At 32.4% G+C, this 16,291-nt stretch overlaps 1 protein-coding gene across 4 annotated transcripts in view; it reads left to right on the top strand.

The window, feature by feature from the left end:
- Nucleotides 1-15,942, top strand: part of LOC123535227 (homeobox protein cut-like 1) — a 127,669-nt gene extending 111,727 nt beyond the window's left edge. For 2 of the 4 annotated variants that reach the window (XM_045317797.2, XM_045317796.2), the window contains 2 exons: nt 4,298-4,795; nt 5,034-15,942. In XM_045317797.2, the coding sequence (XP_045173732.1) occupies nt 4,298-4,795; nt 5,034-6,097 (1,562 nt within the window). In that variant the 3' untranslated portion in view covers nt 6,098-15,942. The remainder of the gene's footprint in view (nt 1-4,297; nt 4,796-5,033) is intronic. The other 2 variants (XM_045317800.2, XM_045317799.2) reach the window with 1 other exon arrangement.
- Nucleotides 15,943-16,291: the final 349 nt, after the last annotated feature.

Below are 16,291 nucleotides of genomic sequence, written 5' to 3'. Positions count from 1 at the left end.
TAATACCCTTGGAGTTACACGTGAGAACAAAAAAAATAGGATTTACACCTGAGAACAAAATGCTTTTACATTTACATCTAACTGACAAACATGGTATGACATACTTTTCTTGACTAAATGAAATACTGATTTTGAATCATGAATACTGCTTTTTTGTAATAATGATTATTCTTCATGAAATGTTGAAACTGTTTTATTATTTTGTATTGAATACTGCAATAAATGTACTTACATATTGGATATTTATACTAAAAGATAATTAACTTGCTTCATACTAAATGGCATGACAGGATTGACATATATACATATATAGTTGTCTGTTTTCGTCCATTTTGTTTATTCTTCTTGAACTGTGAAGTTTATATCAATTTATATCAATGTTGCGCTGGGTGATCAGGTATCTATTTTACTTTAAGTAATGATTCTCTCCCTTTAAAACATGTGTTTTTGGAAGAAGTGTGGCTTACATGCTGATTAGATTTCGTTCTGTAAAATTTTAGAAATAGGTCTTAAATTTTGTTTCGGTTTTCTTAAAATTTAGGTGGGGGTTGGTGAGGGGGGTGGGGGTGCGGTAAAAATTGAAATGTTATAGTATTAGTGAGTAGGGATTTTTGGAAGGAATTTAGCACAATCAGTGGGGAAGGGGGTAAGGACAGATTTATAGAAATATTTATTTATTTCAATGCCTTCAGCATCAAGAGTTGTAAAGGGAATGAACTCTTGATGAATTAAATATCTATAAAGCTTCTGTGTATATGTTTTAATAATCTTGTGTGTAATTTTGTGTACAATTTCTGACAGTTTTCATGAGCAGCTGCAAAATCTAACATGACGGATGGATGCATGGCACCATGGCCTAAAATTATAACATATAAACTACAATATACCCTATACTCAGGTATTAACATTAACTCATACCTTTGTCTTATGCTATGTTTGAATTCTGTCATAATTTAGCAAGAAAATAGCAATAATCTTAAGTTTTACATTTTCTTTTTCTTTTTATTGCATCAAATGCTACTTTGAAAGGTAATAATTAGTATCAAAATATTAAAACCAAAACAAAAATAAAAGATTGCTATTTTTATAGTTCAAACCAGTCATTGAGTAACTTAAATTGACCTTTGTGTGTATATATATTTTTTCTGAATTTCTTAAAGTAATTTTAACATAGCATTAGACAAAATTCTTCGATTTCCAGCCATCATTTTCATCAGTCATTATTCTGAATTTCTGTTTCTTTCTAGAGTTACTTTCATGAGTCTTTTTCCCCACCCCCTTTCATGGACAGTGTTATTGAAAAAGGTTTAACACCATAGCAGTTGATTCTAATTCAACTAACTTGTCAGACACATTTTTTCCAGTAGCTTTAAAGTATTAACTGCACTGTAGGAAACATATGATCCAGATTTGCTTACTTAGTTGACGGTATATACCCTTTGCATTTCAATTATTGTGAAATTATTGGTCCCATAAATGTAAAATTTATGAGGTCAAAATACTCAGTTTGCAGAGTTGTATACATACGTTATGCCATCACACAAGATCAAAGCACTTTGCTGGAAGTATCCCATGGAAAGTGTGCATGCATTAGAACAACCCATGGTAGTTGACAATTTTGTTGTAACTTCAAAAGTATGCAACATTGGATCAATAAAACTAGTATGAAAGGAGAAACAAAACTGTCAACATAAGATATATTTCCTCTATTTGGGTATGAAATACATGACTATGCTTAAAGTATGCCTCTTTGAACATGCCTCAGCACACTTGTATGTACACTTCAAACATGCCTCCACACAGTGTAAACATGCATGCACACACTGAACTTGACATCACACACTTTTAACATGCAACCACACACTGTAAACATGCCTTCACACACTGTAAACATGCTTCCACACACTTTTAATATGCCTCCACACTTTGTACATGCTTTCACACACTGAGCATGCCTCCACTCACCTTAAGATGCCTCCACACACTTTGAACATGCCTTCTCACACATTGAACATGCCTCCACACACTTTGAACATGCCTTCTCACACATTGAACATGCCTCCACACTCTTTGAACATGCCTCCGCACACTTTGAACATGCCTCCACACACTTAGAACATGCTTCCACACACTTGGAACATGCCTTCTCACACATTGAACATGCCTCCACACTCTTTGTACATGCCTCCACACACTTTGATCAGGCTTCCACACACTTGGAACATGCCTTCTCACACATTGAACATGCCTCCACACTCTTTGAACATGCCTCCGCACACTTTGATCATGCCTCCACACACTTAGAACATGCATCCACACATTTTGAACATGCCTTCTCACACATTGAACATGCCTCCACACTCTTTGAACATGCCTCCGCACACTTTGATCATGCCTCCACACACTTAGAACATGCTTCCACACACTTGGAACATGCATCCGCATACTTGTAACATACCTACCCACACTTTGAACATGCCTCTACAGATTTGGAACATGCCTTTGCATTGAACATACCTCCATACACTTGGAACATTCTTCCACACACTTGGAATGTTCCTCCACATATTTGGAACATGTCTCGACACACTTTTAACATGCCTACGCACTGAACATGTCTCAGCTTACTTTTAACATGCCTCCGCAATGAACATCCCTACACACACTTAACATGCCTTAGCACTGAAAATGCCCCCACACACTTGGAACATGCCTCCACACACTTGGAACATTCCTCCACACACTTTTAACATGCTGTACACTGAACATGCCTCCACACACTTAGGACATTCATCCACACACACTTGGAATGTTCCTCCATACACTTGGAATATGGCTCCACACACTTGGAACATTCCCATATATTTCATAAGACAGATGGAAACTACAAAATTATTTATTTCTTAAATAATTTACTAGCCACCCATTTAGTACATGTTCTAATAGTAAACATTGTACTCAGAAAAACCTCTTTTCCTCTTTTCGATGTTTTCAAAAACTGTTTTTGGTAAGAAAGTATGCATGATAACGCCTCTTCCTTGCCACTTACGTGAAGCTAGTGCCTAGTTAAAGCATGTAAAGTACATTAGGAAACCCTTTCTGAATCAAGAACTTCCATTCAGCACTCAACCTGTCTCGCATCTTTCATCAAACTGTTTTGTTTACTAATACATACATATCTGTACCCGTTAACCATGTATAAGTTACTATAGCCACTATAACTATTACACGGAATGGAACTATACATAACAAAACTGATATACTCCTGGCTTCTGTATAATACAAGTTAGCTGTTAAAACTAATTTATGGAATGTATTCAGCTCAATCACAGCTTTCATTCTTTTTTTTTTTTTTTTTTTTTTAGTTTTATCATCATCACCTCTGTATTAGTGAAAGTTAATCCTAAGTTATTATTACAATAGGTTATTTACTGAAAAAAGGTAACTGTGTTAATTAATTGTTACGATACTTTAGAACTTTTATGTGGAGTAAACTCGTCTTTAGTTTTGAAGGAATGTGATCCTTTGTTGCTGAAAAAAAGGATGTATTTAAGTTTTTGGTAAATATATTAAAGTTTGCGTTGAGCACCTCTTTTTTAGCATATGGTAAAAACTGTGCATTGTGCACCAGTTTGGCCTCGTGATAGATAAATTTTCTTTAAATTTTAAACTTACGGTTAAGTGAGACTCCATTTGATTAGGTAAATCTGCTGTTTTGAAATGGTCTCTGAGTTGTTAACTTTGTAGCAGGCTATTAAAAAAGCCTGCTATATAACATTGCTGCAATTTTGACTGAAACAGTTTTGGACAAACAGTTAAGTAAAAAAAATTATTTGAAAATCTGTTAACTACAGCTTTATCTGCATTGAATATACAGACATTAAAGTCTAGCTGACTGGTTACATTATTTAATGCTTGTGGTTCAGTGGGACACCATTCAAGAGCCAGAAACATTTGCAGGTCAACTCTTCTACATGTTTCTCTGAAACTTGAAACTTAAAGTGACTGCAAAATCCATAACAGAATTTGCCTGGATAAAAATTTAATAATCCTGTCTGTATATCTGAGTTATTTGAGTAGTGATATTCTTATTTTTGATCGCAGATTGAATACATTCCATACATTATTTTGCATGCTGCGTTCTATAGTTCTGACTGATTATTAACTCTGCTTGAAAATCATACACTGCATTTAATTTGCCCCTCTAATTCATCTAACTACAGTAGTAAACATGTATTGGGATCTTTCAGAAATTATTTTTTCTGACAAAATTTTCTTTTATTTTTCCCCTTTGTAGTGCCCCAGACTGATATGAAACCCACACCACAACCTCCGCCACCACCACCACCTTCAACACGCCCCCAAACTGTGCCTCCCTTAATGTTACCCAGTGTAGCACCACCGGTTCCCCATGGTGATCCTCAGCACCCGCTATTTATGCACCACCACCATCATCATCAAGCACCTTCGCACCACCAACTTCACCATCCTAACTGGGCCTCATTCTCGTATCCATCCTCAATGTTGGAAGTCGTTGCCATGACGTCAGAAATTGATACGCTGGAACTGACGGGACGTGTGAAAGATGTGCTTCAGTTTAATAACTTGGGACAGAAACTGTTTGGAGAGGCAGTTCTGGGACTGTCACAGGGCTCTGTCAGTGAGCTTCTGTCTAAACCTAAACCTTGGCACATGTTGAGTATTAAAGGGAGAGAACCATTTATCAAAATGCATCTCTGGTTGTCTGATCCACACAATGTGGAAAGACTCAAACATTACCAGAATGAAATGAAAGGTAGGTCTTGAGTATTTTTTCTACAGCAGAAGACAGTATATTTTAAATTAAATATGGACGAAATAGACAAGTAGTTTGTCAGAATATCAAACAGCATAATTAAACATTATTTAGTTTATCATTACTACATTTAAGTATATTTGCTTGTGTACTGTTTATTACATTTTCTTCCTTTCAGGTAATGATACCATACTCTAGGATGTTGTTTGCTTTCATGATTCATTTAACTATATTTCAGCCAATCGCAGAAGGCGACACAGTCTAGAAGACAGATATGATGCTTCTATTGCATTGCCAAAGCGACCAAGAGTCTTTTTTTCTGAGGAGCAGAAAGAAAGACTGCGACAAGCATACAACAGAGATCCATACCCCAATCAGAACACTATAGAGGCATTGGCAAACACACTTGGTGTTGGTGTTAAAACAGTCATCAACTGGTTCCATAATCATCGTATGCGTGCAAAACAACAACAGCATGCAACCAGTCCAACAACCCCATTCAGTGAATACAGTCAACAGAGTCTAAACAAGGAGGAATCTAATGATGATAATTCAAACAACAGTGACATATCTAGCATGTCTGATAATAGAGAAGCCCTTAATGCTCTTAGTTTTCATGCCAGATTCATAAATTCAGATTCCAATCAATGGATGTTCCCAAAGTTTGAACCAGTTAATCTTAACAATAAGAGAAGCAGTCATGGTTCGGAAAACAATGTTAATGATGGGAGTGAAATCGATGAAGATAATGATGAAGAAAATGTGGAGGATTTATCCAGTCCAATTTCTGCCAAAGGAAACACACAAAATGCCAAAGATTCAGACAATGAAAAAGAAGAAGATGATATTGAAAGTGGAGATGATGATGAATTTGAAGGAGATGAAAATTCAAACACAGATCAGTCATTTGAAAAGACTGATAAAGATTCTGAATTCTCGAAGGGGCAAATGCCAAATATGTCACAAGCAGGTGGGGCAAACAAGCGTAAGCGATCACATCCCCAGTATGTTTCAGCTGGAAGACATTTAGACAGAACAATTAATAGAATCGAGAATTTACAAAAAGGTCTAGGTAAAACAAATGATGAGAATGAGACAGAGAAAGAAAACACAAGTGAGAATATTGTGGACAATAGAAACGAGAATGCCTTGAATGATTCAGAAATGGATGACACTGAATCTGGGAAAGTGATTGTACGAGAAAATGGTGGAAACTTGTGGGAAAATGGTGATAAAAGCTCAAATATAAACAAAATTCAGCAAAGTATTTCTCAACATTCTGGTGAAGATTGGGAGTTCTAGGCAGCATTACTTGTTAACATGGTTTTCATCTGATTCTATAGAAAAGGTCACAAACATCTTATCTACAAAATTTAATGTAGCACTAGTGCTTTGAGGGTTTTAGTGATCCGGTTATTTGGGTAACAGTTTAGTGTTCAATTTGACCTTATTTTGTGCTGATGTTTTTAGAGTTATTAGAGGTGGAGTTAAGTGGAAAGTGCTTAAATATACTACAAAGTATTATAACTTACAATTACTTTTATTGTTCATGCCTTTAAAGTTTATGTTTTGTTGTGACTTACCTGGCTATTCAAGTGTTCTGAAAGCCTTTGGTTTTATATATTTTTATGAAAAAACTTGTGAATTATGATGTGTCGAGTTGAGACTGTTGTGTTCATATGGGAGCTCAAAAACTTTTGTTTTGTTATACTAGTGTTAGAGGTAGAGCTTTAGTCCTGAGCTGTGTTTACAAACACTTCATCTCTTAATCAAGAAATTTAAAACAATATCTCATTAATAAATGGACATCTACAGAACAGTTTCCCGATGTAGTTTATGATGTTGATGCAAAAGGAGTGATAAAAGATCCTTGTAATGTTGGAAAACACTGAAGAAAAGGAAGATGAAGTAAAAGGCTTCAGATGCAGTGTCTTCTAAAGATTATGACAAAGATCCATTTTAAATGGTATGGTGCAGAAAGGTAGAGATACAGTGTCGAGTATTTAATGAAGAAGATGACATTTTTTTTGTTCGGGAATAAAACAAGGTACAGATTTATGTGCTGTATTGTTACTGTTTTTTGAGTAGCAAAAAACACACATGTAATACCAGTAACACAAGTGCTTAGTTTCTAAGCTCTGTAAACAGTTTTAAAAACTGAACTGTATTGATATTTTTGCATGTGTTTTTTGTTTTTGTTTTTATGTATATAATTATGCTAATTGGAGAAATGTAAATTTAAGGGTAAGGAGTAACCTATTTTTATACAGACCTATTTTTACATTTTATATATTCATCCTAAACTACTGAATGTTAAATTTGGCTTTTGTAGGATTTAGGATTTTTCAGTTAGTTTGATAGGTTACATGATGACACCAGTTTGCTTATAGCATTTTCATGATTCACTCAAAAATTTACATTGTTATACATAGCTCATATCCATACATTGACACAAAGGTTCAGGACATCAGCTGATTATTACGGTATTTAAAAACTATTTGTTTGTTTAAACAAAAATAGTATTATAAAATGGCTTATGCAATTCTTCAAAATCAAAATAAGTGTTGTTTAAAGTAAGGCTAAATGATACTTTTGAAGCTAAGCTAAATTTCGTATATTTTTTTTTTTCGCAAAGCATTACAGATCTTTGCTTTTCGTGTTTGTTCAATTATCTGCTGAGAATATGTTTGAAAATATTCAATTTATGGAAAGTTAAATTTGGTGCAGTGGAGTCACGCAGTACATTTAAATTTGCCTTAGATATATATAGTGAGTTAGAAGTTACAACAAATAAAAAGCTAGAAGATAGATGAGGGCAGTGATGATTATTTGAATTGCTATGTGATTTATCTATTTTGTAAATTGGCTGATTTCGTAATATGAAAAAGGAATATTGTATATGACCTGTATAGAAACACTTGGAAGTTCGTCTTTGTTCTTTGAATAGAATTGAACAGTAATGTAATGCAAAATATACAATCTTGTTTGGTTTATTGCAATCAAACTTCTGAATATGATGTTATGAATTGCCAATAGTCCCTATTTAGATTCATTTGTGCACTGATTTCAATTAATGTAGACTTCCAGCAGGTTTAATAAAATACAATGAAATCCTTTTCACTTTCAGGTAATTAAGTGTTTAAATTTTGGTTACGATATTAGGATTTCAGATGTTTTTTAATTGTCACTGCCCTAGATTAGAATATCACATGAAGATGCATTCCATTACAGTGGTCCAATGATTTAAATAGGTTGCTGCAGTTGTATTATACAAATAGGTTGATGCAGTAATATACAGAATAGGTTGCTGCAGTTGTATTATACAAATAGGTTGATGCAATGATATACAGATAGGTTGCTGAAATCATATTGTACAAATAGGTTCTTGCACTTTGATAGTGCTGCAGTCAAATGATACAAATAGGTTGCCACAATCAAGTTATACAAATAGGTTGCTGCAGTCACAGTCAAATGGTGCAAATCAAATAGGTTGCTGCAGTCAAATGGTGCAAATCAAATAGGTTGCTGCAGTCAAGTGGTACAAATAGGTTGCTGTAATCAAATGATACCAATAGGTTGCTATATTTTTGAAAAAGGGTGAAAATAATTTTATCTTGTGAATTAATGTCCATATTGTACAACAACGGAATCTGAGTAATAAAGTGGTATATTGTATTAAAGTGTAAGCCAGTAATCATAAAACAACAGTTTTTAGTAGGGTTACACCAATTTTTATACTTGCTTCAAGTTTCTGGTTTTTAATTTATTTGTTTTCATGCTTTTATTCATGCCAAAAATATAAATAGTCAAGATCTCTTTAATATTATTAACAATTACATTAAGCCACATTTAGGTTATTGTTAAAATTTGCAACTTCGAATGCCACATTTAGGTTATTGTCAAATACATTATGCCACATTAAGAGTATTGTAAAATTTTCAATTACTAAGTGCCACATTAAGATTATTGTTAAAATTTTCAATTACGTAATGCCACATTTAGGTTATTGTTAACATTTTCAGTTACGTAATGCCACATTTAGGTTATTGTTAACATTTTCAATTACATAATGCCACATTTTGGTTATTGTTAAAATTTTCAATTACATAATGCCACATTAAGGTTATTGTTGATTTTTCAACTTCATTGAAAATTAGAGTCTATGTTGTTTAATTTTTTTTTTAATTCAAAATAGGTTGGTTACAGTTTCTATCTCATTTGTAGATATTTATGTATATAGGGCTAAATGGGTGACAGAATAGTTGTTTAGATAGTCATTGCACTGTGACATTTAAAGATAATTATAGTAATATGTTAAATACCTACATGATAAAAGAAGTTGGAACTTTATATAATTAAAGTGGGTGTGGTGCGTAAAATTTGGCTATAAGGTGGTGGGTAGGGGAGGGTAAATTGTGTTTTGTCCTACATTTGGATAGATTTACCTGACAAACTACTAATATGTATTGAAATCATTAGTATATTTTGGCATCATGATCTGGTTTTGAGTATTGTGAACATTTCACACAAAGAATTTTATGATTTTATCATGAAACAGTTTTTTAGCTCGACTATTCATAGAATAGTAGAGCTATTGGACTCGCCCATGCGTCAGCGTCCGCGTCGGCGTCCGCGTCCCGATTTGGTTAAGTTTTTGTATGTAAGCTGGTATCTCAGCAACCACTTGTGGGAATGGATTGAAACTTCACACACTTATTCACTGTGATAAACTGACTTACATTGCACAGGTTCCATAACTCTATTTCGCTTTTTTACAAAATTATGCCCCTTTTTTGACTTAGAAATTTTTGGTTAAGGTTTTGTATGTAAGCTGGTATCTCAGTAACCACTTGTGGGAATGGATTGAAACTTCACACACTTATTCACTGTGATAAACTGTCTTACATTGCACAGGTTCCATAACTCTATTTTGCTTTTTTACAAAATTATGCCCCTTTTTCGACTTAGAATTTTCTGGTTAAGGTTTTGTATGTAAGCTGGTATCTCAGTACTCACTAATTGGAATGGATTGAAACTTCACACACTTGTTCACTGTCATGATCTGACATACACAAAGCAGGTTCCATAACTCTATTTTGCTTTTTTACAAAATTATGCCCCTTTTTCGACTTAGAATTTTTTGGTTAAGGTTTTGTTTGTAAGCTGGTATCTCAGTATCCACTAACGGGAAAGGATTGAAACTTCACACACTTGTTCACTGTCATGATATGACATGCAGTGCAAAGGGTCAATAACTCATCTTTGCAATTTACAAAAGTATGCCCCTTTTTAAACTTAGGAGTTTTGGGTTAAATTCTTATATGTAAGCTGGTATCTCAGTACCCACTAATGGGAATGGATTGAAACTTCACACACTTGTCCACTGTCATGAGCTGATAAGCACTATGCAGGTTCCATAACCCTATTTTACTTTTTACTAAATTATGCCCCTTTTTCGACTTTCTTATTCATTCAAGCGACAAGGCTGTTAAATAGTCAAGCGTTGCTGTCCTCCGACAGCTCTTGTTTTTTCAACCTAATATCTTTGGACTGTTGGAGTTTTGAATATCTAAACAGCTATAACCTGTTGCTAATTGGTTCTTTATTTGCTTTTCATATTTGCTGATATTCAAAGTTGTATAATTTTGCTTGTGCAATATACTGGGATTAGGTTGTAGATATTTTATGTTCAGGTAGTTAAGTTACCATAGTTACGAGCTTTAGTAGTCAAAATATCTCGACTTCAATTACCAAAGACTGTTAGTTCATAACGAAGTGTTCATTTTATTACTTATATTTTATGTTACTTGTATGTTCGAAAATTTGTTTTAAGATGTTGAGTTGCTTTAATAGAATGATTTAAAACTTGTTTAAGACGAAGCATTTTATTGTAGAGAGGGACATGTGCAACTTTTATTTTGTCGTTTATATTAGAAAATTGCTGACCAAAGCTTTTAAACTCTTTGGTAGGTACAGTAGTGGAATATTCAACATTCTACAAACAAAACAGATATTTTAGTATATTCCTCTTCTTTATTGAGACACAATTTATTATTTTAATATTAATCTACAAAGCATTTATTTCTTTAATACTATTATTTATATATTTTATGTGCTATCTATTCAAACTGGCCAATATAAAGCTTAGGGTTCTTAATACAGTTGAATCTCGATATCTCGAACTCGCTTATCTAAAATTTCTGTCTGTCTCGAACTCACTTATCTCAAAATTCTGGCTATCTCGAACTCACTTATCTAAAATTTCTGGCTATCTCAAACTCACTTATCTAAAATTTCTGGCTGTCTCGAACTTACTTATCTCAAAAATCTGGCTATCAGGAACTCTTATCTCAAAATTCTGGCTATCTCGAACTCGCTTATCTAAAAATTCTGGCTATCTCAAACTCACTTATCTCAAAATTCTGGCTATCTCGAACTCTTATCTCAAAATTCTGGCTATCTCGAACTCACTTATCTCAAAATTCTGGCTATCTCGAACTCACTTATCTCAAAATTCAGGATATCTCTAACTCGTCTCAAAATTCTGGCAATCTCGAAGACATTTCGAACTCGCCTATCTCAAAATTCTGGCTATATTGAAAAAATTTTAAGTCCTGTCCCGAAAATGGGTGCACAAAATATCATTTTGATTATTACGAAATAAAACGCTTGATCCCTTGGAATTCGAGATAACGAGTTTCAACTGTATATACTCTACCCTAAAAATACCTGTAATTTTTTGGGTGATTATAACAGTTTTTGTTGGAGAAAAAATAGGTATTAAGTGAAAATAGATCCATACAATTTCATGTTCAAATGTGTGGCTCAAATTACATAAGGGCCAGTGAAATTTACACAGAAATACACAGAATACACAGATTTTTTCTGTGTTATACTAAATGCCACACTATATTTTTGTTAATATAAAATCCTGGTGATGCTGACAAAATGAAGAAATTCTAACTACAATATAGTATAACAAAAATTAAATCACATTTTTTTTTAATTAGTAGATGATATTACTGTTAGAATTCTCAGTAGAAAAGTTTTATGTTTGTAAGGTGTGCAATATTGCGTACAGAGTAGTCAAACGGAAATGTGTTCATCATTTTTCAGCTCAAATTTTAGTTGTGTTAGATAACTGTTGGTTATACAAAAACTGTTCTTCATCGTAGGGTAATGGTATTTGTTTTGGTAAATATATATTACTAAAGTAGTTTTTTGGATATATCTTACACCCTTCTCTCTTTCATTACCTTGCATTATATAATCTAATTGATATAAAATTTATGAGATAAACAAATGTAATTCAAAGGTTATTTCAAGCTTTAACTAACCTAGATTTTACCCAGGGTATGAAATAGCATTTCAGTTGGTTAAAGAACACTATCAGTATTACAGACATTTATTGTTCTTATGGTAACAGTTTATCAATGCCATTGTTTTTTACATGACAGAGGTCAAGGTCATACTCTGCCATTGCAGCTAATGTAAATATCTAGGTCAAAGGTTAGCCTTGTTACAAGGGGTTACAGACATACCATACTTCCAAGCACCTTGTTATTTAATGCACATGGAGAAATATTTTAATGCAGTTCCAAATAAATAAAATATATTAAATGTTTAATATATATACCCTCACACACTAAAAGCAGTCACATTATTATGAAACTTAGTTTAAAGGTAGTTGTAGTCAAAATCACAAAGATGTTACGCATATGAGTCAGAGTACATTTTTTGAGGGACACTTTCTAGAAATTAAAGTAGTAAATATTATAATGGTTATTAAAGGTTATTAGAGTGTACTAAATACTTATGTGGTTATTAAAGATTATTTTTATTGGGAAAGCTTGGTAGAAAAACTACACATGTCCACCATAAGTATATGGTAGTTTTAGAAAAAATAAGGTATATAGCGGTCTTGGAAAAAACTTAGAAATTGTCTTCCATGAAATTGATAATCAAAATGTATGAAGACTGAGGATTTATATATCTTAGAAAAACTAAGGTAAGTTTATTTTTACACTGTTAATACAACAAGTAATACCATTGAAAAGCTTGATATGTATTTTGTATTTTACCTTCTGCCTTTGCGACCAGTGCAGACCAAGGTCAGCCTGCACATTTGAGCATGCTGATCTTGGTCTGCAGCATTCGCTATTCAGTCAGTAAAATTTCAGTGAACACCCGTTTGAATAATAAGTGGTACTGCCCTAAATGAAATGATGGACCAGTCCATTTTAGAAATTTAGCAGCGTGAAGACTAAGCATACGAAAAAAAAAGCATTATAAGATCTTTAAAATGTCTCTCAGATTGGTGAAAGGGCTCTTGGTGCCAAAAATTATATATATGTCAAGCATTCATTTATTAATTATACTGACAATCATTGGTTTATGCAAATTAGATGAATATGAATATTCATTTATTTTAATTAAGTGGGTTTAATATTTAATCTAGGTTGCATGTATATATTATATAGTCAGAAATAGTCTATTTAATATGTAAACTTTGGTAAAGTAGCTTTATCTATGTAAATAATAATTATTCTTACACATTATTAGTACTCGCATCCATTTTCTATACCTGTTGTTTTGTTTTATTATATATATATAAATATATTTTATTGAAATATTTTTCTCTCTTTTTTATGTGTTGTACAAAGAATTCAGCTTTAACTTGGCTTTATATGAAAGCGTTACACATTTAGTGAAATAACGCATGTACTAACACATGTTTTAATGTTTTGACACAAAAACTGTACTATATAATTTTTTTTTTTTTGGATTTCATATGATAAATATTACATTTTATAATAAAGAAATAGTACTAATGCCACATTACAAGGTTCCACAGATATTTCATTTTGCTTTGCTGGCTTATAGAAAGTTCAGGCACAATTATTTCTTCGAATAAAACTTACTGAAAATAGGCATGTGCACATTTCACGCTAAGTTACTTTAACGATTTGTGACTTAGAAATGTCACAATTTGTGGCTTAAAAAGGTGTCACACTTTGTGACCTTGAAAAAAAAGTCACAAGGTTGTATATCATTCTTTATATTTTTTCTTATTTTACTTACTGTACTATATTTTGTTAATATCCATGTATAGAATTATATATAATAATGCATTTACTGCGGACCTATTTAAGGTCTTTTTTTTTTTTTGCATTGTTGTTTTTTTTGCATTGAAAAGTTATATTGTATTATTACAGGCAGAAAATATTATGAAGAAATATGATAGCCAAAGATTATATGTAAGCTTAAAGCTGGAACTTTTATCTATTTTGTGCAAATTGTTTGATAATACCGTTTTTGTTTACTTATTTGTAAAGCTGTAAATATACGCTCTTTCCCCCATCTTTACCTACAAAAATCATTACATAATGTTTACAAAGTTGTAATATTCAGTTACCAATAAACACTCTACAAAAAATATTTCTTTCCGAAGTAGGCAATAGGAATTTTACATGATGTCATTTCATAACGTCCCATATTCATTACTCATTGGAAAAAAACACTGGTTCAAGGTCATAACATTACAAGGTCAGAGGTCATACATATGAAGATCAAAACATTTAGCATTCACTTGTATAAATTTTTCATTCATTAAAATAATTTTCCTTGAAAAGTCATTCCAAAATAGAATTATGAGAATTCAACATTATTTTTATTCAGTAGAGAGAAAAAAAAACAACATTGATTAAGAAATAACTTGCATTGTGCTTCTGTTTCTTTAAAAATCCTGCAGTCTTACTTCTTTTGTTTCGGATAAACTAATTTTACAAATTTAAAAGATATATTCACTCTGTTTTGATTTATGTGTCAGCCTTACAGTCTTTATCAAAAAGACAATTAAAATATATTATACCACTTTATATTTTAATTCTCAAAACGGACCAAACTTGTATGCAGTGGTAACGAAAATCTAAATTGTATATGAATTTACCTTAACTTTCTGAATAGTTGATTTAATAACAGTTCACTAAAACTTTGTACGAACTTTATAGGTAACATTTTGTTTCTGTTGTGTTTGTTTTAAGCTCAATATAGCAGTAATCAGTATTGTAATCAGATCCAGATTTTTTGATTTATGTTCTTCTGTGTTTAACTGAGCTAATTTTTGTTGTGTTTTGACTTTAAATTTTATTACACAAACAGTTAAGCAGGACACGGTGATGTTTGTATTAAAGCAAATTTTATGTTACTAAGCAGGACTGGTCTATAACAAGATTAAATACTAGAATTTTATCCTTAAATCATGTTTTCTATAACAGGTTATCAAGGATAGCAAATTTGCATGTTTTTTTTTTTACTAATTAGTCTGAGTATAAGTTCCAGATTTAATTTTAATTAAATAGGTGGTTATTGTTTTTGTTTATTGTTTATTTACAGAATTTAATGAGTATTTTTCATGGTGTTTTGGATTTTTTGAAAGGGTTTGTGTTAAGTTGTATGTCTAGTCGATAAATATTCGTGTTCATATATATGCTGTTCTGCTTCAGCCGTGTTTTTTCCAAAAATTTTGAACCATAGAATGAAATTATATTATGTTATAAATTCTTGACATATTGGTTAGATTCTTTTAGATATTTTGGCAGTGATACAGTTAATGGAGATATGTCTGCAGATCAAAGAAAGACGTTTTAATTCAAATGTTTAACCACTCAACATTACTTTTTTTGTGGATCGTCATGGGAATTGAACATACAATAAAATATGTTTTAGACAAGTAAGCCCATAAAATGTTGAAATTTGTGTTCTAAGATATGAAAAAGTACAAATGGTATTGTTCTCTTGTTTAGTATAAAAAATGTCGCAGTGGTGCTGTGTTCAGTTCTTACCGGTAGATAGAAAAAAAAAACATAAAAAATCGTACAATGTTCCATTGCTCAGAATTAGTTCACTGTGGTATATTAGTAATAGAACTTTCAGAAACAATTACCACTGTCGGTCGTTACACATCGTAGGAACATCGCTAGTTTCAGAATTTATGGATAAACACGGCTGAAGGATGGCGCATGACTGTTTGACAATGTAAAACTTACTGTACTAATGTTTAGCGTATCTACAAATGATTTGTACCTCTCTCTCTCTGTGTAACCTTTCCAGGTGCTTATTTCAAATAAAATCAATTTATTATGTTATCTTTTGTTTCTTGTATTTATTGAAAACAAAAAGAAATAACGTGAACCCTGTGCAAGCCATTTTTGTCTAAATGATTGTTACCCCAATAAACTTTCCCAAGACTGTTGCTAAGGTGTTGCCTCTGTTGTATTCATTTAGCATGTGTTTCATAAAATCTGGAAAATAAACAGAAATATATGGCAGGACTTCCCAGTATTCCTACTTAAATCCACTGTTTGAATGATATGTAGAATGCAGTTTTTACTAGAATCATTTCTCTATGGTTACAGTGGAATCCATTTCTGTATGGTCACATTGGAATCCATTTCTCTGTGGTCACATTGGAATCCATTTTTATGGTTAAACTGG

This window comes from Mercenaria mercenaria, chromosome 12, assembly GCF_021730395.1.
Source record: "Mercenaria mercenaria strain notata chromosome 12, MADL_Memer_1, whole genome shotgun sequence".
In the NCBI taxonomy this organism is placed as follows: Eukaryota; Metazoa; Mollusca; class Bivalvia; order Venerida; family Veneridae; genus Mercenaria; species Mercenaria mercenaria.
This window is presented reverse-complemented; position numbering and strand designations above follow the sequence as displayed.